At 41.0% G+C, this 24599-nt stretch overlaps 1 protein-coding gene across 2 annotated transcripts in view; it reads left to right on the top strand.

Moving 5' to 3' along the window:
- Positions 1-24599, top strand: part of PRKN (parkin RBR E3 ubiquitin protein ligase) — a 1351707-nt gene that overhangs the window by 898064 nt on the left and 429044 nt on the right. For both annotated transcript variants that reach the window (XM_030316747.1, XM_030316746.1), the window contains exon 7: positions 21010-21146. In XM_030316747.1, coding sequence (XP_030172607.1) covers positions 21010-21146 — 137 coding nt within the window. The remainder of the gene's footprint in view (positions 1-21009; positions 21147-24599) is intronic.

The following is a 24599-nucleotide window of genomic DNA, read 5'->3' as shown; positions in this document are numbered from 1 at the left end:
TCTGTTAAATAACTTGTGATCAGTCCATCAAAGAATGGTAACTTTTCTTGGTATAGGAGACTCCAGTTAACATTATTAGATACACGTATAGTATTTTTACTTCAGGGTACAATACCTCTGGTTGTATAAAGCTGGGTAGAAGATGTATTATTCACTTTATACATATGAAAATTGGTGTCCAAAAAGTCAGTGTGACTGTCCTAGAATCACATAAAGTAAGGGCTTACTGCTTGCAGTTAGGAAAGGCCTAGCTCTGAAGATAAATCAGGGCTGGAATCGAGATCACACTCCACTCACTAAACTCAGTGACCTGGTATGTAGTTGCATCTACCTGAGTTTTTTTTTTTTTTTTTTTTTCACACAGGCACCTCATAGACCTCTACCTGATGTCAGTCTTAGATAAGAAATGGTGTTTTGTTTGTTTGTTTGTTTGTTTGTTTGTTTCCAGAAACCTGTTAGGTCATAGCATACTTGCCTTCGAGAGGGATGCCTCCATAGCACAGTTATATCGACCTGGGGTGAGTGTTTGCTCTGTGTCTCTGTGCAAGAGATTTAACAGGAGTGGGAAAACAACATCATATTAATTCATTCCTGGGATAATGATTGTAATAAGAGGAGCCAGCCTTGCTTGTTCCCACCGAAGATGGGCAGTTAGTGCACCTTAAATGTGGGCTCTCACTTTCTGTCAGCAAGATTCTAAGCATGAGATAAAAGGATTCTCTTCTAGTTGGATTATATTTGCTCTACTGCTGCACATTTTATCTGTTTGAGACTCTTTTAATTCAGGTCTGAGCAGAAAACAAGAATCAGTGCAAATAACTGTAGATCACTTCGTGAAGAGATGTGTTGGCAGAGGTGGGGGCAAGAATGGTGAGGGGCAAGTATGCGAGAAATTGGTGTCTGTTTCTGTGGGAAATCAAATAGCTATGTCCTGGGTAAGGACACATTATAGGGAACACATTGCACTGCTTTCTGGCCCTGCTGAAAACAGCTGACTAGTATCTAGTTAATGTGTATACAGGGGTTGGGTCCTGCCTGTGCTCATGAATTCCTTAGACCATGTTATCTATGCAATATCTTGTTTCCACCCTGCTTTCGGCATCTGCTCTCTTGTAGTCTTGGGAATGTCTTGTTGTTTTGCATGCTTTCTATGCTTTCTATAAGTTCTTACTGGCACGCACGTAGCCAAGGACATATTGTGTAATGTTTACCCTATCATGGTATGCTTAATAAATATGGGAGCTTGAGAGCAGCTCGGGGAGACTTCCCTTAGCCTCCCTCTCCCCTCTCTTGACATATGGAGTCTTGAGTAATCCTTTCTGCCATCCTTGGCTTTCTGGACAAAGCCAAAAGCTGAACCCACAACTGGTGACCCCTGACGTGGTAAGCCAAACCGACATATTTCAGGTAAACTGGAATATGGGGATATCCCTTCCTCATGTAACAGCTACTGCTTCCCAAATAAAGAACCTTTAGACATATCCAGTGATATTCTTCCTGTATTCTGGAAAATGGTAGGAACCTTGCCCCATTGTGGAGGGAAACAGGGCTGGAGAAGAGAAGCATAAGAATGCACTTATAGGAGGGGCTCCAGGCGACTCACCGTGGCAAGCGAGCCCTAGGCAAGACTCACTAGAGCAGAAGACATGTAGGGAGTGAATACAGTCATTGAAACATGAGCACACAGACGGGAGGCTCTGGCCCTATGAATGCTTAGGAAGCCACAGGAGGACACCTCCAAGAGTCTGTGCAGAAGAACGATCCTGGACCTGATCAAGGTGCAGGGTTCTGGGAGGATGGATATTGCAAAAGGCATTCCTCTGTCATTCAATACTGAAATAAAGATAGGGTCAATGTGAAGAACAAAGTCGCTGAGAGGAGGGGATTTATTTTTCTCGGGGAGGATGATTGTAACATACCAGCTGTGTAGTTAAGACACATTGCTTCTTCAGTAACCCGGACAGAAAACTCACAACTGTATATAGATGCCTTCCGCTGTGAAATTTCCTCAATTTGTATTCTTCTGTAGTGGGTGGTAAGTGGAGATGTGGTTAAGTGGGAAATTCGGTAACCTGGATTCTCAGAGTCTGTGAGTGGAAACTGATAGTCTGATGCCAAACCACTGTGTCACCTTTGACAAGTTATTAACCTCAGTTAATGGCCTAACTTCTTATCTGTAAAGGTGGGAAGTCATGAGGGCCTGTTTACACATGTGGAAAATATCAGGCTTTGATGAACCTGGCCCTTCTGCTATAGAGAGGGAAGATAACAGCAATTGTTTAGGGAAATAGACTCTAGAAATTTCCTCCCAGATGATGGAAGATGCTTGAAACTCTATGCAATGTTTTTGTTGTTGTTGCAAAACTCCAAAACCCAGTGTGCTACTGGGGCAGTGTCTAGACCCAACAGATTACATTCACAAGAAATGTAATTTTGTGATATTGAAATAGAGGTACAAGTATTTTCTACAAATTCTCAACCTCCTCCCCAAATCTCCTCAACCCAACAGGGTTTGCTCAGTCCTTCCAAATGTTTGCCTTCTCCCTCTCCTTGTGGGTCTAACCTCACCAGTGAGGAGACAGAAGGGGACAGAAAGGGGCTCAGGGACACATAGCAGAGAGGTAGATTTCAGATGTCCTTGCAGTTCTGGGACAGAAGCCACCAGCCTGTCAAAGGGGTATGTCAGTAGAGTCCACCCAGAGGACCCTGCTGAACCTGACCACACACGGCAGCACGCACCTGGCACCATCACCAGACGTCATAGGTCAAGTTTGCTGCCTCCTCTCTCCAGGTGCCCCAGTTTCCTCTCGGGTCTCCCTACAAGCCCTTAGGTGACTCCATCCCTGGGAGAGGAGCAGCTACTCAATGATCCTGGCTATTCTTCCTGAGCCTCTGTGCTGCCTCAACCAATAACTGCTTTGTTGAAATCAAGCTCCCTACTTAAAGTATCCATTCCCCCATGACAGTTCCTGTGACTGTTTTCCTTCCATTTTGAGTGTCTACGGATCACCCAGGAGCTATGCCACCTCTGAAGCATCACACGAATATTTCAACAAGCCCACCCCGACCCTGACCTGTGTTCCTGCACTACACCCACCCCTCTTTTGGGTTCAGGTTTCCTTCCTCCCTTTTAGTGAAGCAGAATGGGACAGAGCCCTGCTATTCAGGGTGGGTAATTGGCAGTCTGATTCGAGCCTTTGCAGCATTTAGTAAACACATCCATACGAAGCACCTGCTATGTGACAGGCATTGAGATACAACAGTGAACAGACAAGATCTCTGATCTAATAGATTTACATTCTAGTGAGAAGAGGCAGACAATAAACAAAATGTATAATAAATGATTAAACTGTACAGAAGGGCATGGGTCAGCTAGAGCTAAGGAATGAACCATCACAGAATCTCAAATGGCACATGACAATAAGCCGTATTTCTTTAAAAAATGTTTTAATGTTATTTTGAGGAGAGAGAAGGGGAGCACAAGTGTAGAAGGGGCAGAGAGCGAGAGCGAGAGCGAGAGAGAGAGAGAGAGAGAGAGAGAGAATCCCAAGCAGTGCAGAGCCCCATGTGAGTCTTGATCCTAAGAACCATGAGATCATGACCTGAGCTGAAATCAAGAGTCGGATGCTTAACTGAGCCACCCAGGTGCCCAGTAAGTGGTATTTCTCACCCAACCCTCTGAGCTTCACCTGGGTTTGGTACTTATAACTGGGCTTAGTTCAGTCCATTGCTCTGGGAATGGGTGTTTCCAGTCGGCTTCGTGTGTCATCCTTCTTGAACCAGTAGCTACCCCAGGGAGATCCTCCTCACCTGGAAAGGCAGGAACACAGAGGGCGAGCCTGAGCACACAGCACTTTCACAAGTGTTTGGTTGCATCATATCCCTCTCATCCTCTTGGCCAAAGGAAGCCATGTGGCTTGGCCCACTGTCAACGGATGGGAAGTATACTCAGCTTCTAGTGGGAGGAAGGGCAAAGTCACCTAGCAGAGGTGTGAGCTCAGGGAAGGATGAAGCATTGGGGAATAATAGTGCAAATCTACTGCAGAAGATAGAAAAAATAAAAGGGGAAAAAGAGGCTTGGGAGTGCAAAGTGGGGGCTGGCTACTTTTATGTAGGGTGGTCTGGGTTTGGCTTATTAGAAAAGACATTTGGAGAAAGTGTGGCAGGAGATCAAGATGTGAGCCATGTGAATAGCTAGGGAAGAGCATTCATGCAAAAGGAGGAGCTGGTTGCAAAGGTCTGAGGCAGAAGAATGCCAGGCATGTTTGAGGAATAGCACAGAGCTCACTGGGCTGGACCACAGTGAGCAGAAGAGAAGGAGGTGAGGGCCTGAGAGGGATGGTTTGGCAGCACTGGAGGACTGAGCAAGGCCATCGTAAGGAATAACATGGGGAGCCATTGCAGGGATTGAGCAGGGGAGGCAGATGATCTAACTTTGCCTTTCAAAGCACCCCCTGGTTTCTGTTTGGAGATAAGACTCTTCCTCCAAAGAGCCTTCCCACACCATCTAGACTGGGTTAGGCAGGCCTGTTCCTACCTCTCGCCCACTTTGCAGCTCTTATCATGGATGCCATTTTCCCTCTGACTCTGCAAATTCAGTGTGAGAGAAGCCTCTGTGTTGTGCACCACCTCTAACCCTAGAACCACACCATTTGCTTGCACACACACAGATTTCCACAGAAATCAGGAAAAAGAGGATCCCTCAACAACGTTCCATTGTCCTCCAGAAACTGGGGTTGATTCAAATCTGCACATGCCCAGTGCAAGTGGGACTTCCCTACTGTGCAGGGTCCTGGGAGCAGCTGAGGCTCCTTTCTGGTCTCCAATGGGGCAAGAGAGACGCCAAGTGCAGTGTGAGAGGGAAGTTCAAGATGGGCTGGTCTAAGATTATTTTAATACCTGAAAGTGACCAGAAGTCATGGAATCTGGCATGTCGCTGGGGGCCCACTGCTCAGCAGGTGGGCTTGACACAACACAGAAATATCAATTACCAGGAAAAAGCAAAACTATTTCATGTTTTGCTCAGCTCAGCAAGGGAAAACTTCATCAAACCAATTATACTGCAATGTCAGTGTGCTCCGGGGTCCCTTCCACACCACCTCCTCTCCCATTTTCACACTGTCAACGGGGGAGCTCAACTGCTCCTGGGGCTGTAATTCCTCGGCTCTTGGCTGATGGGTCTCCAGAGCATTTTCCAGCTCCAAGCTTCCTCCCGAGTTTAAGGAACCCACAGTGACCTGCCCTCTGTATGTGTTCACACGACATTGCAAAGGTGCCTCAAACTCAGCAAGTCTAGAACCAAAAGAAATCTTCTACCTGTATTTCCAGTCCTGATGCTCCTCTGGTGGTTTGTCCCCCACCGGCAAATGTTGCCCAAGTCCCGGCCAGCTTGAGGTGGAGGGATGCAGTGTTGAGGAATGGGAGCGGGGCCGGAGCAAGTCGGTCCTGGTGACTTCGTTGTCACTTACCAGCTCTGGGATCAAGAGGTCTCACAGCTTTCCTCCCCACCTCGTGCCCTCACCTGCCCCTCCCACGGCAGGGCATCTCACTGTCATTGTCGTGGCAGGGACGGGGAGGCGTCCACCCAGCTTTCAACAAGTATGTTTGAACTCCTCCCCAGACGATGCCCGGTGTTAGGTAGTGAGATCACAGAAGAGAAGACACAGAAGGGGCCTTGCCCTCCTAGGGTTTTATAGTTCAGTGGATTAAATAAATAATGCAGAGAAAGCACTTAGCAGGGAACCCAGCCCGTTAGAAGCATCCAGTAATGTTTAAAAAGAGAATCTAGACATAATGCTTGACTCTTCTCCCTGCCTCAGGTTGATGAACCCCCGAATCTTGTCAGTTTTGCTTCCCAAATATCTGATATCTCCAGTATCAATGCGACTTGTAGACCTTGTCCCCCAGAGGCTTGCTCACTTGGGAGCCCTCACACAGCCCACAGTGGGTTATCAGTGCACCTCCCGTTCCTTGTTCTGGGTCCCGCACTCTGCCTGGCACCTGGCACCTGGCACATTGTAAGAGATCGATAAATACCATTCCGACAAACAATGGCACCGTCGTTTACATTTTTATTAATGTACTGTTTGATTATTAGGTTCATTATCTTTTAATTTAGGCCCTAGGCAAAGGTTTTGAGTTAAATTTATTTGGAAACCTCTGGAAAGTCTCCATTTTTATATAAAGTAATCTGTTAAAGTAAAATTGTTAATTTTATAACAATGGTCCTGTGGATTTGGGGACACGGTCTTGAGGTTTCCTAAAAATGGAGAAACCTACACATGTTAGTAGGAGACTAAAAATGGAGAAGAGCTCAGTAGGAGACATGTGAATGCTATGTTGTCCCAAACATACTGTCCACCCATCCATTTTCTCCAGCTCCACTGCTCGGTCCAAACCAGTATCTTCTGCCCCAGGAGGACTTCCCAACATCCACAGGGCTCCCTCCCTTTCTTGTCACGCTACAATCCATGCGATGCTCAAAGTAAGAGTGATTTTCTTAAACATAAATGACATCCTGTTGCTTCCCTGCTTAAAACTTTGTACCGAATTCTTATTGCCTAAGAGTCAAATTCCTAACTCTTTTAAAAAAAAATGTTTTTTTAGGGGCACCTTGATGGCTCAATCAGTTCAGCATCCGACTTCAGCTCAGGTCATGATCTTACAGTTCACGAGTTCGAGCCCCGCATCGGGCTCTGTGCTAACAGCTCAGAGCCTGGAGCCTGCTTCAAATTGTCTGTCTCTCTCTTTCTCTCTCTCTCCGTCTCTCCCTCTCCCTCCCTCCCCCTCTCGCCCTCTGCTCCTCCCCTGCTTGTGCTCTGTCTCTCTCAAAAAAAAATAAACATTAAAAACATGAAAAAGCGAGCAAGGGAGGGGCAGAGAGAGAGAGAGAGAGAGAGAGAGATGGAAAGAGAGAATTTTAAGCAGGCTCTGTGCTATCAGCACAGAGCCCATGCAGGGCTCAGACACACCAACCGTGCGATCATGACCTCAGCTGAAACCAAGAGTCTGTTGCTTAACCGGCTGAGCCGCCCAGGCGCCCCTGACCATTCAGACGAAGACTTCATTATTGTTCTTCCCATCCACCTGAACTTCATCTTGGTCCACTCCCCCTTGCTTCTTAGTGTATCTCTGTCACACTGACTTTCCTTTTAATTCCTCAAGCACGCCCAGGCGTTGCCATTGAAAGGGAGTTTTCCTCAGCGGTCCCTTCCCGCGGAGCCCTCTCGCATCAGATCTGTGCACAGCATGCCATTGGGGGATCAGTGTAAACATGGCTGCCTCCGGCCTTCCCCGACCACCCAGTTAATAGCGCCCACCAGGCACCATCGCATGGTTCCATCCTACTGTCTTGCTGTCACTTTTCTCGAGCTCAGCAAAGTCCACTTCCTGTATCTCTTCTCTCATGTGGGAGTGGCCAGCACTGGACACTCTCTGGGCGAGACCAGGGCAACTTAATCAAAGGAAGTGTCCTGAAGGAAGGGAGATGACATTTGCAACCTCGAGAAGTAGTGTCAGTGGCTTAGCTCAAAACCAGTAAGCTGTGCACCTGTCAACCTGCAAAAGTTGCTGATCTCTGGCTGTCTGACGCTTCGGTTTTGCCCTCTTCTGTGTCCCTCCTCATTCATGGTCCTTCGTTTAGCCAAACAGTCAGCTCCTGGACCGTTTAGCACAGAAGCACTTACCAAACACCACCAATAGGTCAGGCACTCAGAAAACCAGAAGACAGCCCTTGGGTTTACGGGGTCAAGAGCTGGAGCAGGAAGCCTTTCCTGTAAAGGCTAGACAGTGGCTCAGGCTTCCTGGTCCATAGAGTCCCTGTCACAGCCACCCAGCTCTGCCTTTATAGATAAAAGCAGCCATAGCCAATATGTAAAAATGGCTGTGTTCTCATAAAACTTTATTTACAAAAACAGGATGTGGGCCAGATTTAGCCGTCAGCTGGATTCTGCCGACTTCTGGTCTGGAGAGAAGGTAGAAAATCAAATAAATAATTGATGATACACTGTAGCGAGAGGCTGGGGTGGGGAGGAGCACATGGGTTCACAGAACACAGCAGAGGGCACCTGACGCGGGGGCTGAGCCCTGCCCGTCCCCTCCTGCTGGCACTAATTACCAGCTGACCTTATTGAAAACAGAGAAAGAAAAGAAAAAAAAGAGCTTTAAAATTAAATTAGCTTTTAGTTGTCAAGAGCCATATATTGTGTTGCTTTGGGCGTTTTGTTTTGTTTTTTTGCCTTTAACACTGAGGTATGTCTTCTGATTTCCTTTCAATACACTGGCTCAGGGCCTTCCTCCCAACATGTCTTCCAGAAAGTAAAATCTCTAGAAATCCTCAGACTCTTAGCCTTGCAAGCAGCACGTGCATTAGTTCAAAAAGTAACTTTAAAGCCGGAATCCTAAATATAAGTTGCCTTGTGCACATAATTTCAAGTAAGGTTTGAGCCCCACGAACTTACAGAGAGGAAGAATGCTATGATCATACAAATTGGAGCCTGTAGAATCTTGGTATCTGAAAGGTCTTTAGAGATTGTCGGGTCTAGCCTGCCATTTCACGGATCTCTTTTCATGTAAGCTGCATTCTGAAGCCACCTCCTGCGACAGCCCTCTTAGCCTGGAACTTTCTGGAAACCTTCCCCCAGCCTCCAGTGTCTTGGGATGTGCAAAGCAGGCCATTGCCTCTTTGCATGAATTCCCTTAGCTTAGTTTTACATGAATTCGTATGGATTTGTTTTGTTACGTCATGTTGATTTTTAGTACTTTTAGGGAAATATTTTGGCAGGCTACACACTGCTTTTCTGGCTAGCTGTAAAACAAAAACCTCAATTAGGAAAATAACTTTATTGATTATGCGCCACACATTTCTTAAATTACATTAATATTTAATGCACAGTCCATCTAACGATACCTCGGAAACGTCACTATACCTCCTCATTTTCAGACGTATTTTGTTGTAGAAGCGTTTTAAGACGTTTACAATCTTTTGAGCAGGTTCTTAATTTCAAACTACTCTCCTTCAGAGGACCCAATTCTTAACGTTTCTCTGATAAGAGGAATCAAAAACATGGCATTCTAGTGCATGAATTCATTCATTCATTTTAAGAATGAATGAAAGACCAATGAGAAGTCCTCTATGCAAGGTTTTTGTGAGCTGGCAACAAATATAATTTTTAAACCACTCTGTTTTATAATAATTTATGTTAAATAGCTCTGAACATTCATAGCCAGTGGACTGATTCTTAGCATTAATATTTCCTGTCACGAGATTTGGGGACACAGTAGGACAATTTATTTCACAGTGGGGTTCTTATCTAAACAAGATCTGTCTTTATATGTGTCTCAATTTAGCAGAATTCTGTAGCATCTATCTCCTTCTAGCTTGTTTCTCACAAAAGAAAAAAACAAAGACAGGATATGTGCATGAATTAGTATGTGTTCAGATGGCATCTGCAACAATTGAATAGTTATGTCCCACAACAGCTCTATGCAGATGATGCAACCCAGAAAGTGTGTCATGCTAAATCGGGTTTCAGCTGTCTCTAGCTCTACAACACTGACAGTCTGAATAGAGTATGCTCGAAGATTAAAACTCAAAACTATGTGGACTTTTACAAATGTAGCACTCAGCACTTGGCCATTTATAAACATAATTTTAAGAATTGAAATTAATTCTGTTAGTTGGGGGACAAGAAGGTAATGTGATAATTTTTCATGAGATGCGTTTTCCTCCCATGAGCCACATACCCCATAGGATTTTAAATTTTATTTCATTACATGCAATGGTTATTTCATTATGATTTACCCATTCTTTGCAATTATTTATCAGCATCTGTTTGGTAATACAAAGGCCTTAGAAAGAAAACTTGGGATTGCTGCTGATAAAACCAAATCATTGTAATGGATTACTATAAAAAGGGGTTGACCTCTTTCCTTCAAAAACTTTAACTTACTTTTAAAAAGAAAGAAGTTTATTTGTTAATTCTAATACATACTGTTATAATGTTTATAATCTAGTGCTTCTAGAAGGTAGTGGTTTATGTTTATTCAACCTGTCAACAGTAATTATATTAGAAATACGACATATAAGCTATATTAAGGTCAAGTAATTACTTTTGAAGATTGAAACCATCTGGAGGAAATTAAAACTCATTAATTCCCTCTTGTAACCATGGATTCATATACTTTTTTGTTATTGTTAATGGTTCAAAATGTTATAAATAATAGAACCTAATTCAGCTGCACTTATTATAAACTTAAAACATGGACTTCTACATGTGGCTCGTGGAACAGTAATCATTATGCTTTAGTTTGATTTTTGATTTCTCGAGGAATTCAGAACCTTGATAAACACTGAGAGATAATATGAAGATCTAAGACACAGTTCCCTAACCTTTTCTAATTTTATGCCATTTTAAGTGTTTTTACATGATTTCCTCACTCCCCTCTAGTTTCTTGGTCAGGCTAATTCATTCTTGCCTTTTGGGTCTTAGTTTAATTATTATTTATTTATTTTCATTTGGGAAACATTCTCTGCCTGGCCAACATTGGATTAACTTTTTCCCACGCTGTCCCCCAGACTAGTTTATGTCACCATTAGACAAAATTCCACAAGGACAAGAACTGTGTATCCCATCCCAACATCAAGCCAAGGAACCAGCACATAGTAGCCTCCCAATTACTATGTATGGGTTTTTTTTTAAATTTTTTTTCATGTTTATTTATTTTAAGAGACAAAGAGAGAGCACAAGCAGGAAGAGACGGATAGAGAGGAGAAAGACAATCCCAAGCAGGCTCCACGCTGCCAATGCAGAGCCTGAGCAGGGCTCTATCTCACCAACTACAGATCATGACCTGAGCTGAAATCAAGAGCCAGTCACTTAACCGACTGAGCCACCCAGGCGCCCCTCAGTGACTAGGTGTGAATTGACCAGGGAACATCTGACATAAGCTGATCAATCAGGCACAGAACAATATAATGTATACTAAACGCTAAGTAGAATATAAAATACTGCTTTGTAAACATAAGCATTATGGGGAATTGTAAAGTGAGTGGGAGAATCGGTGTTAGCTGGAGTTTCATTGAAGCAGCCTCCTGAAAGGAAAATGAAGGTAAATTGGAAGACTCTTAACACAGAGAGACAAGATCATAAGGGAAAAGGAGGTTTGGTTCTGACGCTGTAAAGAGAGGACCTGAGAAGGATTTGGGAATGGCAATTAGGGAGACATACAGTGGGGGGCAAGGAGCCTTATGGAGGGCTCTGAAAAACAGAAGGAAAACTTGAGGTCTTGATACATTGGCATTAGATAACTAGTTTATGGTTTGGGCCAAGACGTGCCATGATGAAAGCCACTTTAGAATAACATCACCAAGGTGTGCTGATTAAAAAGGGGGGGGGGCAAATGTGGGAGGAAGGAATGGTGTGGGTGCTGATTTAGGTTAACTCCAGACTGAGGCTAATGAGTTTGGAGAATTCATGCTATACCAACACTTGAAGACCTAATCCATTTGCTCTAGAAAGCACTACACTTTTGCTACTCTGCATATCTTTACTCAGCTATTTTTATACCTCCTATTTTGTAGACTCTCAGAATTAGCAAGTATATGTAGAAAATAAATAGTTCTGAAACAGAGAAGGTAGCTGCTACCTGAAATTTTCTTTTTCTCTATATGACAATAAATAGAACAGGTTAACATCTCAATGGAGATACAGTTGACTTGATAGGGAGCTGTTGTTTGTTTTAAGGCCTAAGTACCCACAGCAAAATGCCTTGCACAAAGTAGTTTTCAACACATATGAGGTCAGGGCTTAGTCCCACTGCAGAAAATGTGTCTGTGGAATCATAAAGTATTACATCCTCAGGACACATGAGAATTAAGAATATTCTGGTGAGCATACAAAACCAGGTTGTTTTCCAGCAATAAAACTGTGCACTAATGATGAGAGAGTTTTCCCAGTATTGATCGGTGGGATCAAACCTTGGAACAAATGTTAATGTTAGGGTTCTCTTAAATTTAGTAGCATCTGATGTCACAGATGGGACATAGAATTACTGAATGAGGATTAAAGAGGACAAGGGAATTTTGTCGATAGAGACAGGGGCAGAGTATATATTTTCTTAATCATTTTATTTTTAATGTATTTACTGTATTTTATATCATATTTTATTTAAAGCCTTTATAAACAAGGGAAGCTGTTTAGTTTCTTCGGTATCTTCTCTCTATATAGACTGAATGCACGCATGGAGGCATGAGTTGCCTTGAGACCCCTTCCACTGACCGCAAAGACGGGGTTAGGTGGTCTCTAACTCATCCCTCTGGTAGCTTTTACGACACCAGGAGATAATTACTTGTTTGTCTTCAACCCTACGGGCCTGTGGCCTTCTGAGGCGAAGGGCCATGTCTTGCCCACTTTTACGTGACATCCAAAGGTCAGTGCCTGGCACTTGGTAGTTAGTCCAGAGAATTACAAGGATGGATTGATGACAGTGATTCAAAAACGTCAACTTCAATAAAGAGTCTTTGCCTTGGCAGTGTTGTTTATGCTGAAATATTGGGCCTTGTACAAGCAAGCTCACGGAGCCAAAGTCACCCCTTTTTGTGCAGCAAAGTGGACAGGATAAAGCAATGAGGACATGAGCAGAGGGAGCAAGAAGAAATTCAAAGTGGTGGTAAATGACCTTGGATCTGCCGGGGCCTCAATAGGATTCTGAGTCCAAGCAGACTAATGGATAAACAAACTCACTTCAGGATTTTAAACTTGGCTGCTGGATGGAATTTCGAAGGTCATTCGACTGTTGAAGCTCATTTTAATTTCTAAAAGTTGAGTCTATCAATTAGCATCTTGGATCAGGGGTCTCTCCAGTGACTGGGATTGCTCACTTGGCTAACTCAAATAATGAACCCGTATCACATATGTGGGTTAAAATGTTATCGAGGGCAGGCGCCATGTTGGATACTCCCGTCAGAAGCTCATTTGGGCAATTAGTAGGTGATATAGATTAACCGAAAGTGCATTTGGTTTCTGAGACTGTAGCCATTTATCTATTGTTTATAAGCTATCTCTAACTAAAAGAGATTTAAAATGACAGTTGTTAGGAAGATAGATTCGGGTTCCTTAATGGCATAGCTTTCCTCCTCTAATTATTTTTATCTAATCTAATCCTTTATTAAACTCCCAGGAGTCATAGTTGTTCATGTACTGAGGATTTGTAGAGAGCTTTGAAAGATTGCTAACTGGGGCATAACATCTCTGTTACTGTTGCACAAACGAAATATTGTAAAAACAACATGTGTGTTTCCAAGGGTCAAGTGTAAGCTAAATTCAAGGACTAACTTTCTCCCTCCAGTGAACAAAATTTATTTTTATCTCCTTAACGATTTGCACTTAATATGTTTATCCTAACTTTCATTGCTTCTCATTGCATTTCAGATGATTCTACTATCCATATATATATATATATATTATATATATATATTATATAATTTTGCTTTTCATTGGGGTGAATGGAGAAACTAGCTATACTAGAGAACTCAGCATTCTCCTCCTGTGCTTTGTTCTTCTGCAACTCCAGTCTCTTCTGTTGACCTGGAAGATTTTTTCTATCTCCATGCCCTGGAAACTTGATCTTCATTCCAATGCCACTAACTACTCGCATGAATTCTTTTCTGATTTTCTATCTAAATGTGATCTCTTTCCCCCTCGAACCTGTATGAGTTATATATTGCTGCATAAAAAAATTACCACCCCAAATGTAGTGGCTTAAAACAACAACGGATGCTATCTCACACGGTTTCGGCGGGTCAGGAACTTGGGAACAGCTTAGCTGAATGGTTCTCGCTCAGGGTTAGCTCATGAAATTGTGGTCAAGCCGTCAGCCAGGGCTACAGTAGGCTGAGGGCATGTCTTGTGCTGGAGGGTCTCCATAGGAGTGCTTGAGTGTCCCCACAACACGGCCATCACTCTCCTCAGAGCTACTGACCCAGGAAGCAGCACAGGCAGTAGCTGCACGGTCTTCTCTGATCTAGTCCTAGAAATGGCTCCTTGTCATTTCTGCACTTCCCATGTAGATGACTCAGGTCATCCCACTGATTTGTAAAAGGGACACAGGGCATGAATCCCAGGGGGTGGAGATCACTAAGGGGACACGCTGAAGGCTGCTTACCACAGAGCCTGCTAATATTTCCTACGTCTCTAATATAACTTAGTGTCCTGCCCTGTGTTACGCTTATGTGTATCCCTTTCCTACCCACTTTATTAGATTTTTATTTCCTTTCAAGCTTAGACTTACTTCCTTATCTTTACGTATCTTAAAATTTCTGGGATGTCACATTCAATATATGTCACATTCAGCTGAGAAGTTGGAACCGCAACCTCTTAATGGGTATAAATGAAGATATACCTGTGGCAAAGAAGTAGACAGGGTCAGAGAAAAAAGATTTTGGCAGAGAGTGTGTGTGTGTGTGTGTGAGGGAGGGCAAATGAGAGAGAGAGAGAGAGAGAGAGAGAGAGAGAGCACTCACACAAATGAGGTGGAGAGCAGATTAAACTGCACATTTGATCAGATAAATATGAAAACATTGATGCTATTTTGTAGATACAAGAGAGCTAATTTTATGAGAGTTTAAATGTTTGGACTACTTATTGTGTAACCGTGTTCTACTTGTGTGATGTACGTGAGTGGTCTGCCGTATTTTTTTACTAAGATTTCTTCAGTTATGCCTGATACTCTGTGAGCAAAAGCTCTTTGGATCACTGCTTTCACCAAAGCAGGAAAGTCTTTGCTTACAAGAAACTCTTCAGAACCACGCCTGCAGCCTGCACCAGTGTCTCGCTGTGCTGACTGCTTTGGACCTCAGTCCTCACCTCTGCTCGAAATGGACCCAGCTGCTCCTGCCCCACCGGTGGCTCCTGTACCTGTGCCTCTGCAGCCTCCTGCACCTGCACGGGCTTCTGCACCTGCATGGGCTTCTGCACCTGCACAGGCTTCTGCACCTGCGCGGGCTCCTACACCCGCATGGGCTCCTGCACCTGCATGGGCTTCTGCACCTGCACGGGCTTCTGCACCTGCGCGGGCTCCTACACCCGCATGGGCTCCTGCACCCGCATGGGCTTCTGCACCTGCATGGGCTTCTGCACCTGCACGGGCTTCTGCACCTGCATGGGCTTCTGCACCTGCACAGGCTTCTGCACCTGCGCAGGCTCCTACACCCGCATGGGCTCCTACACCTGCATGGGCTCCTGCACCTGCACGGGCTTCTGCACCTGCGCAGGCTCCTACACCCGCATGGGCTCCTGCACCTGCATGGGCTCCTGCACCTGCATGGGCTCCTGCACCTGCACGGGCTTCTGCACCTGCGCGGGCTCCTACACCCGCATGGGCTCCTGCACCCGCATGGGCTTCTGCACCTGCATGGGCTTCTGCACCTGCACGGACGGGCTTCTGCACCTGAGCTTGCTCTTGCACGTGCACCGGCTCCTGCAAATGCACCTCCTGCAAAAGAAACGGCCACTCCTGCCACCCATGGCGGTGCTAAGTGTGTCTGCAAGGAGCCATCGGACAGGGCAGCTGCTGTGCCTGATGCCAGGAAGAGCCTGACCCAGATGTAACTAGAGCAACATGGACAAAGCTGCAGTTTCGAAACACTTTTTCATATTATCCTGTTTGCCACATTCATTCCCCTTTCTATAAAACCATGCATTATAATAAAAACTGTTGGCTTTAAAAGAAATAATAACTCTTCAGTAATGTCAAGTACAGCATTTATAATCCCTTTTACGTGGGATTGAGACTTTATCTAACCTTTGATTAACTGCTCTGTAGCCTGGTCCACGGGGGTAAAATCATCTTTTAGATTGATCAATTAACATTTATATATAATTTGAGCAAAGGGCACAGAGGAATGTTGGGAGGAACAAAGACCCAAGAGGAGATAAGTCTTGGCAGGTTCTCCTCAGAAAAATCACTCCTGTCCATCTTCTTTCCATTCCTAGAACCACCCGCACACCACAGTCTGCTTCCTTAGTAACTCATGCCTGTGTTATTAAAATGACCTCCAAATAGTTCTCACGACTTCCAGCTTGTTCTCCTCCACACGTTCCCTCAGAATTAAACATATGAAAACATCTCTCCCTTCCGAGACTCACAAGCCTCAGTGAATCCCATGAGCAAGAGACCACACAGTAGGCCAGTCTCCTGAAGTCCTCCTACCCCTGTCCCCAACCCTTCTCATCTCTTTTCTCTTGTCCTGATACAGCCCCTCAGTCAGCCAAGCTGATAACTGTTCTGTTCCAAGAATTCTTTCCCACGTCTGTTTCCTGCCCTGCCCAGAAACCACATTTCTCTCCAGGGACCCAGTGCTGATCCCCCATTCTTTTAAATTCAGCTCAGGTTTCCTAACCCTGATGCATACTTCTCTGCTGTCCAATTTCTGTGGCACCAGAGTTTGATGACCACACATACATCCTTTTAATACCTGTTCCACATGCGTTCATGTCCCCAACTGTGGCCTGTGACTGAGTTGTGTGTGTTTTTTCCCAACGCTTCCATCAGTCATGAGATGTTTTTTCATCCACTCACTGCTGTATTCCGTGTATGTTTATGCCTACTTCAGCCAAAGTAGATGCTCAGTAAGTAACTGAGTAAAAAATATAAGGATGGGAGCAGAGAGATTATGAAATAAAAAACATTTTGTTCAGTAAGCCACAGGTACGATCAGTAACTATTGATTATATAATGTCATGTGCTTATTGCTGTATTTGGTGAGACATGGGTCATGAAAGTGGTAATCAAGTTCAGCCCCCACTGTTTCAGGATTTTTCATTTAATGCTGACAGCTAAAGTAGCAACTTATGGAACACTCAGTCTGAATAAAAGTGAAGACAGTGTAGGAAGCACATTAGGATAGACCCTGTGGATTAAAAGTTAAAGAAAAAGAGAAAAATCAGTGAAGAATTAAGCTCCAGGAAAAGTTCCTTAGAGGTCTTATCTTGAACTGGACCTTGAAGTTTGGAATTTTGATTTGAATATAAAGGCTAGTATTATACTAGAAGAATGAGTGACAAAGAGCACGAGCCCAGGAGTAAAAGACCTGGAAGAAAGCTGGAGGCAGAGAGAGGAACAGGATGTGTGATAGAATGGGGGCAGATTATTATAGGAGGAGGACATGGAAAAACGTTTGAGAAGTTCCTAGCAAGTACCTAAGCCAAAGGGGGTGGTCATAAATACTAGTGTTTTTTTTTTTTTCCCCACTGTCCTCTTTTGCCTCATACTTAGGAAGTTAATTATGTAGTCCCTCCAGCCATGAAATGATCCTCACTTCTTTTCTTAGATGACTCAGATGATTAATCCAATAATGTTTCTATGGGTGGCATGCTTATTCCTCACCTAACTTTTTCATAAATACTAGAAATTTCTTTTTTATAACTAGAAATATATTGATAAGGGATGGACAATCTTACCTCCAAACTGTATCAAGAACTCCAACTGACTGATAATTCTGCATGAATATGGGCATATACTATCTACATCTATATCTATAACATTATTCATCAACATATGTATTTTTTCTACATGTTCATTCTATATTTCTCTCTCTATATTATATAGATATATATTAGATATATATATTATATAGACATATTATATAGATATATAGAATATATATAGAATATTATATAGATATATAGAATATAGATATAGATATATAGATATAGATTATTCTATAGATATATAGAATATATAGATATTCTATAGATTATAGAATATATCTATAGAATATTATATAGATACATAGAATATATAGATATAGATATAGAATATATAGATTCATATATATAGATATATAGAATCTATATATATATATATAGAATATATAGATATTCTATTATAGAATATATAGATATTCTATAGATATAGAAATATCTATAGAATTATATAGATATATAGAATATATAGAATATTCTATATTTCTCTCTCTCTCTCTCTCTCTCTCTATATATTATAGATATATTATATATATATATATTCACTCCATATGGATAGTGACAGAATGCCTGAGTGACTTCTCTATACTTGTCACTCCCTGAAACTCTTGTAAGTTTCTTTCTTTTTTTTTCTTTTTTTCCAAAATGGACACGTAAAACCACACATGTAGGTTCTGGTGTCACTTATATACACCCTGTGCCTGGGAAGGGATTCTCTTTAATGAACTTTAGTGATCTGTCCTCACTTCCAAAGCTGAACACATTTTTACATCTTGTTTCCTTTACTTCTCACTGTTTGGTAAACTACTGCTACCTGCATTCATTTCTCATATTTTTTATTCAAGGTAAACATTCTCTAAAGCCCTTTCTGATGACTCTACTATATTTTTTTGTAATAATAAAGGTTATTGACATTACCTGCTTCAACAGGTAATGCTTCAACAGGTAATCCTAAGGTCTCTCAGGTCCCGGTCACCATGCACTTCTCAATGCTGCCTTAACTGCTGCCTTGTCCATTTGCCGCTACAATTCCAGAGGGCAGTGCCATGAAACGTGCCAGTGGATCCCCCAGATACCCTATGAACTCTTCCCCAGCTCTTTGCATCCTGATGGTTCTGATCAATTAGTCCTGTCGGTTTGGTCTGTTCGTCTCCCCGCCTATATCTCAATTCAAGAAGACAGAAGTGAACCGGTACGGCTGTAATTTTTAGTAAGATTCCTCCTATGCCCCCAAGACGATGTGTTTCACTCTGTGGGGCCTAGAGCCTGTGTTTCCACAGGGCCTGTGATTGTCCTTGTACTGCTGTATCTGTGTGAGTGTGTGTGTGTGTGTGTGTGTGTGTGTAGTTGCAGTAGTAGAGGGAGGGGCAAGATGCACTACTGTGTCTGTTGAGTGTGCCCTCCGTGCCCCAAACATTGGGCCTCTAAAACCTTTCCTAATATGGTGGGCTCTTGAATCTGCACAGGGTTTACCTCACAGCATGGCCTCTCATGTATTCACCATTCCTTTCCAAACTGTTCCAAATGGTAGGATGCCATCAGTAAAGTAGAACAGCTGATGTTCTGTGGACTGTCCACATGGTCTAAGTAGTTTGGGGCCATATTTTAACTGAAGGGCAAATCCATAAGTATGTTGTCCACACATGGAACAAAACTCTCTCCATTTTTCCTTAATAGGGATGGAAAAGAACTCACTTCCTGGACCAGTGGCTACCACATACCTTAATGTTGCTCTGGGACACTATGCCAACAGTTCATGTTCCTACTGCTTTGGCTTTATAAGTTTTCCTTTTATTTCTTCTACCGGGTAATTGCTAAGCTTTCTTTTTTAACCTTGTTATATAGAGGAACATTTTTATGAATGTTCTAATATTTTCTCCAGTGCTTCCATGTGTTGAGAGCAGATTGAGCGTCTCTAAAGGCTTAGTCGACCATGTTGCTAAGACCAGAATGGAGAATATTTTTCATAGAACTTAGCCATGAGGAGAACATAGAATATGGCAGTTCTATGGGGTCACACAGAGTGAATATGGTGTGTGTGCCCTTGTGCATGTGTGTATGTCTGACTCGTGATAGAAATGAGAAGGTATTATATTTTATCATCTTCCAGCAGAATGTTATTAGAAGGGAAGAGGTTGAAAGTTCAGAACACAGTCAATGCCTAATTGAAAAAGGCTCTGGAAATGGAAATGATAGCCCCAAAAGGACTGCAGTAGTTCAGAGATGAGAAATAGAATCACATAAAAGCATTTAGGGACGTCCTTGCCCAGCTTATGATGACCATTGCCCTGTTGATCCATGACATTAAAATACCAAGTTATTTTTTTTTGTTTTGTATTAGATATTGCTTTGAAATAAGTGGGAAAGCAGAATTTTGAAAACCTTTTAATTGTTAAGAAAATTACATGTTACTAATATTAATGTTTAATATCGATTTTTCTGGGGAAAGGGCTTTTGAAGAGCTCTGAGGTCTTTTAAGAATTGTGTATGAAATTAAAAAAAAAAACTATTTTGTATTTTGTTGTCATTACATAGAGAATAGGCTTATCTAGATAAACTCCAGTGTTGTTTTTTTTTGGTTTTTTTTTGTTTTTTTTTTTTTTACTATTAAAATGGCCTTGGGGCTGATGTGAAATTAATTCAATTTGTCTCTCTCTCTCTCTCTCTCTTTTTTTCTTTTGGTTATAACATAATGTGGTTCATTTTGTTAGCAAAAATACATGCTTATTTGGGGCATTTTTCCCCTATAAAGCATTTTAAGGGAATCCAAAGATTTTAGAACTCATATCAATTTATTAGTAAGCTCCTAACCTTGATTTAATAAATTGGCTGTTTGGGTGGAGTAGGGATGGCACGATAGACTAAATCTTTTAGAAAAGAATCTGTGCTAGATAATTTTTATTTTGAAATTCTACTTTTCTGCTTGCCAGTGAAATATGAGTGATTGTTTAACATACCTACTTTGGCACCATGGTAATTTTTCTTTTGGCTTTTGGGAAGTTCAGATTTTATATATCATTAACATACAATTCAAGGAACGTTTATTTAAACCTTACCGTGCCTGGTACTATGAGAATATCAATTTAAATTAAGCACAGTATCTACTTTCAAGGAGATCACAGTCAGTAGAGAAGCATATCAATAGTATGATGTAATTTTGTATCAATAAAAAAAATGTATAAATGGGGTGATTCATGGGTGAATTGGGAATTATGAGGCTTCTAGAAGATGATCTAGAAAGAGGTTATATCTGAGCTCAGATTTAAACAACAGCTTGGTAAATATGTTAATATAAAAATATAAATTTAGGAAAATCAATGTTATGTATAGTTAATGAAATGTTTCCAATTTTTAAGGCGCAGCTTTGACACATATGTGCTCAATGGTGAGCAGTACAGGTGTCTACACAGAGCATTTTCTAAGCAAGCTGATAGGGTTACAAACTGTCCCAAAGTACATGTTGCCTTTCGACTCTTAGAAGTACTAGAGGAAATGTTTTCCTTTTCTTTTTTATTTTTCTGTGCAGGAGCCCTGTCCTGGTTTTCCAGTGCAACCATCGCCACGTGATTTGCTTAGACTGTTTCTACTTATACTGTGTGACAAGACTTAATGACAGGCAGTTTATCCATGACCCTCAGCTGGGCTACTCTCTGCCATGTGTGGGTAAGTCTAGTACTTTTTTCTTCCATTTTAATGCTAATTAATAACAGAAGAACTATTGATGCAAGACTATCTTAGGGATACTCAATCCCCTGCCGAGGGGTTGAAAATTCAAATATCTATTTGATCCCTGCTGAGCAAGAAACAGTGTTTGCATCACAAAAATATAAAATACGAAGGTATGCAGAAGTTATGTTGAACTGGAAAATGCATCACCTGCATAAAAGTATGGAAGATAAATCTTAAAATATTATTCAGCCGAGGTGCACAACGTATGTCTATGGATTCACCCTACAAGTTACAGATTACCATGGATCTAGAGCAGCCCTATCCACGTTTTCAAATTGTATACCCTTATTGCTAAAAATTTTGAGCACATACGCATATATATGAAAAAACATATATTTTAAAGGATTTTGAAGAATGAGATAAAGCTGAAATATTTAATATTTTCAGTTTTTTTATCTTTCAACATTGAAGAACATTCTTTACTTATATTACTGTTGTTACATGTATTTTTTTTATTGAGGCGAAATTCACATAACATACAGTTAACTATTTTCAAGTGCCAGTTCAGTTTTCACAATGTGATGTGATGACTATCAACCATCTCTAGTTTCAGAATTTTTTCATTATCCCAGGAAAATACCCCGCATTCATTAAGTAAGCGTTCCCAATTTCCCCTCACCTCTGTCTCTTGGCAACCACTATCTTCCTCTGTGGATTTACCAATTCTAGATACTTCATATAAAAGGAATCATGCAATATGTAACCTTTTGTGTCTTCCTTGTTTCACTTACCATAATGTTTTTGAAGTTCATCCAACTTGTGGCATGTATCTTCATTCCTTTTTATGACTGATTAATATTCCATTATATGGACATACCACAATCTGTTTATCCATTTCTTTGCTGATGGACATTTGTGTTGTTTTCACCTTTTGGCTATTCTGAATAATGCTGCCAAAAACATTTGTGTATTTGTTCCTGTGTGCATATATGTTTTCATTTCTCTTGGATGTATACCCAGGAGTGCAATTGCTAGGTCATATGCTAATTCTATATTTAATCTTTTGAAGAACTACCAAACTATCTTCCATAGCTGCTGCACCATTTTGCATTCCTACCAGTAACTTATAAAGGTTTTTATTTCTTTACATCCTCTCCCACACTTGTTATTTTCCTGTTTTGTTTTTAATAGCCATACTATTAAATTTGGAGTGGTACCTCATTGTGGTTTTGACTTGCATTTCTTTAATGACTGATGATGTTGAATATTTTCTCGTATGCTTGTTGGCCATTTGCGTTTCTGTTTGGAGGATACCCAAGACCTTTGACCATTTTTTGATTGGGTTGTTTGTCTTGTTGCTGACTGGTAAGAGTTCTTTATGTGTTCTGGATAATAGACATTTATCAGATATATGACTTGCAAACATTTTTCCTATTCTGTGGGTTGTATTTTTACTTTAATGGTAATATCCTTCAATACATAAAAGTTTTTAATTTTGAAGAAATCCATTTTATCTATTTTTTCTTTTGTTGTTTGTGCTTTTGGTGTCAAAGGTAGGAATCCATTGTCAAAACCAAGGTCCTGAAGAATGACTCCCATGTTTTCTTCTAATAGCTTAGCTTTAATGCTTAGGCCATTGATAACATTTTGAATTATTTTTTATATATGGAATGAGATAGGGGTCTGTACCTCATTCATATATATATATATATATATATATATATATATGTATGTATAATCATTGCAATGTGAGTAAATATGCTTCACTGATTTTGAAAATTGTGGTTTGAAATTGTGATACCTTGATTCAATGGTCAGATTTTAGGTTTAACTTATTTCGGTACTTAGTTTTAATGTTTTTTTGATCAAGCTGAAAAATATAACTCAAAAGTATTTCACATTTCCAAATGGAAGAAGCTGATTGCATTGTTGACTTTGTAAATCATGATACTCATTTTTTGACTGTATTTGCCAATAATGCAATGTTTATCAATTAAGATTCACATAATGCATGATCAGTATATTAAGGAAAACTCACTGAAAGGTTTTGGACTTTTATATTTTTAACAAAAGCATTCAAAAGTTAGTGAAATATTTATTTTCAGATTGAAAGATTCTATTTTTCATGGGATAATTTTGTACTGATAAACTCTCTTCCTTCACAAAACCATGTAGCATGGAATATCCATTTTCATGTTTTCTCTTCATACTCAAGGCACTTCTAAAAGTTAGTTTACTTCTCATGTAGCTTTAAATTTTAAAGCATTAATTGTAGGAAATTTCGAACATACAAAATAAAAAAAAAATGTGCAATCACTCCCTTCGTACACATTAGCCAGGCTTTCTAGCATGACAAGTTGTTCTAGGCTTTTCTCGTAATTCTTGCTGCTTTGGATTTTTTCTTTGGAACCCTTTTAAATAATTTTTGTGAGTGTATCTACCTCATCACCTGTTATTTAAACATAATTCTCCTTAAAACCTTGCTTTTCTTTTTTTCAATGCCACTCACTACCAAGAACTTACCTTCCCTAACACCTCTTTTAATGTTTAACAGCAAGAAGGAGAAAGCTACATATTTGTGGATTTTGTTATTAAAAGACAATGTATCCAGAATAGAGTAACACACATTTTCTGCAGTTCTTGATGATTGAAAGTTATCAAAAGTATCTAAAGATATTTGAATTGCAAACCTATTGCTAACGAGATATTTATAAAAACTGATACATAGGCCTGTACTAATCTCCACACATTAGCAATATTGACTGTTACCTACAATAAGGAACCACTGGAGGGCTAGCGTCCTGTGTGGGATGTGCGTTTTAAAGCTGGATTCACAGACTTGGGCACCACACCCCACCACCATAACAGTGAACTGAATGAATTTGACTGGGCCACCAGTGTGGTCACACATTACAGGTTGAACTAAACAATATGTCTTTCAATTTTTTTGTGCACGGACAATAATGTGGAAGCTAAAATTAACCTATTTTTATGTAAAGTTTTCCTATTCTTTGATTTTTAATGAGCTTTGGAAACCAGGAAAAAAGAGAAGTAGCAAGTAACCACAAGCTGAGACAAGTTACAAACAACCATAATGACTTTCAACTGTGTAGTAAACTTCCTATGCTGTATAATTCATTTCAGTACTTGTTTCTTTATGTCTTCAACAATGTTTTAATACATATATTCAAAATTGCTTATTACAAACTACAATTCAGTTTGTCACAATATTGTCATGTATTATTTCAGCCTTTTTTTAAACTGTGAACTCAGATTATAAGTGTTCCTCATATTAGATGAAAAGACGCTTTCAAATGTTATTACAGAATTTTTGTTTTATTTTGTAAGAAACAAACTGGATTGTTTTGAACCTTGCTCAACAGAGACTCTCTAAGAGTCTGCATTTTAGGACTCCCACTGTCCCCTCAAGACACCCTCTTTGCAGGT

This window comes from Lynx canadensis, chromosome B2 (genome assembly GCF_007474595.2).
Source record: "Lynx canadensis isolate LIC74 chromosome B2, mLynCan4.pri.v2, whole genome shotgun sequence".
Classification (NCBI taxonomy): Eukaryota; Metazoa; Chordata; class Mammalia; order Carnivora; family Felidae; genus Lynx; species Lynx canadensis.
This window is presented reverse-complemented; position numbering and strand designations above follow the sequence as displayed.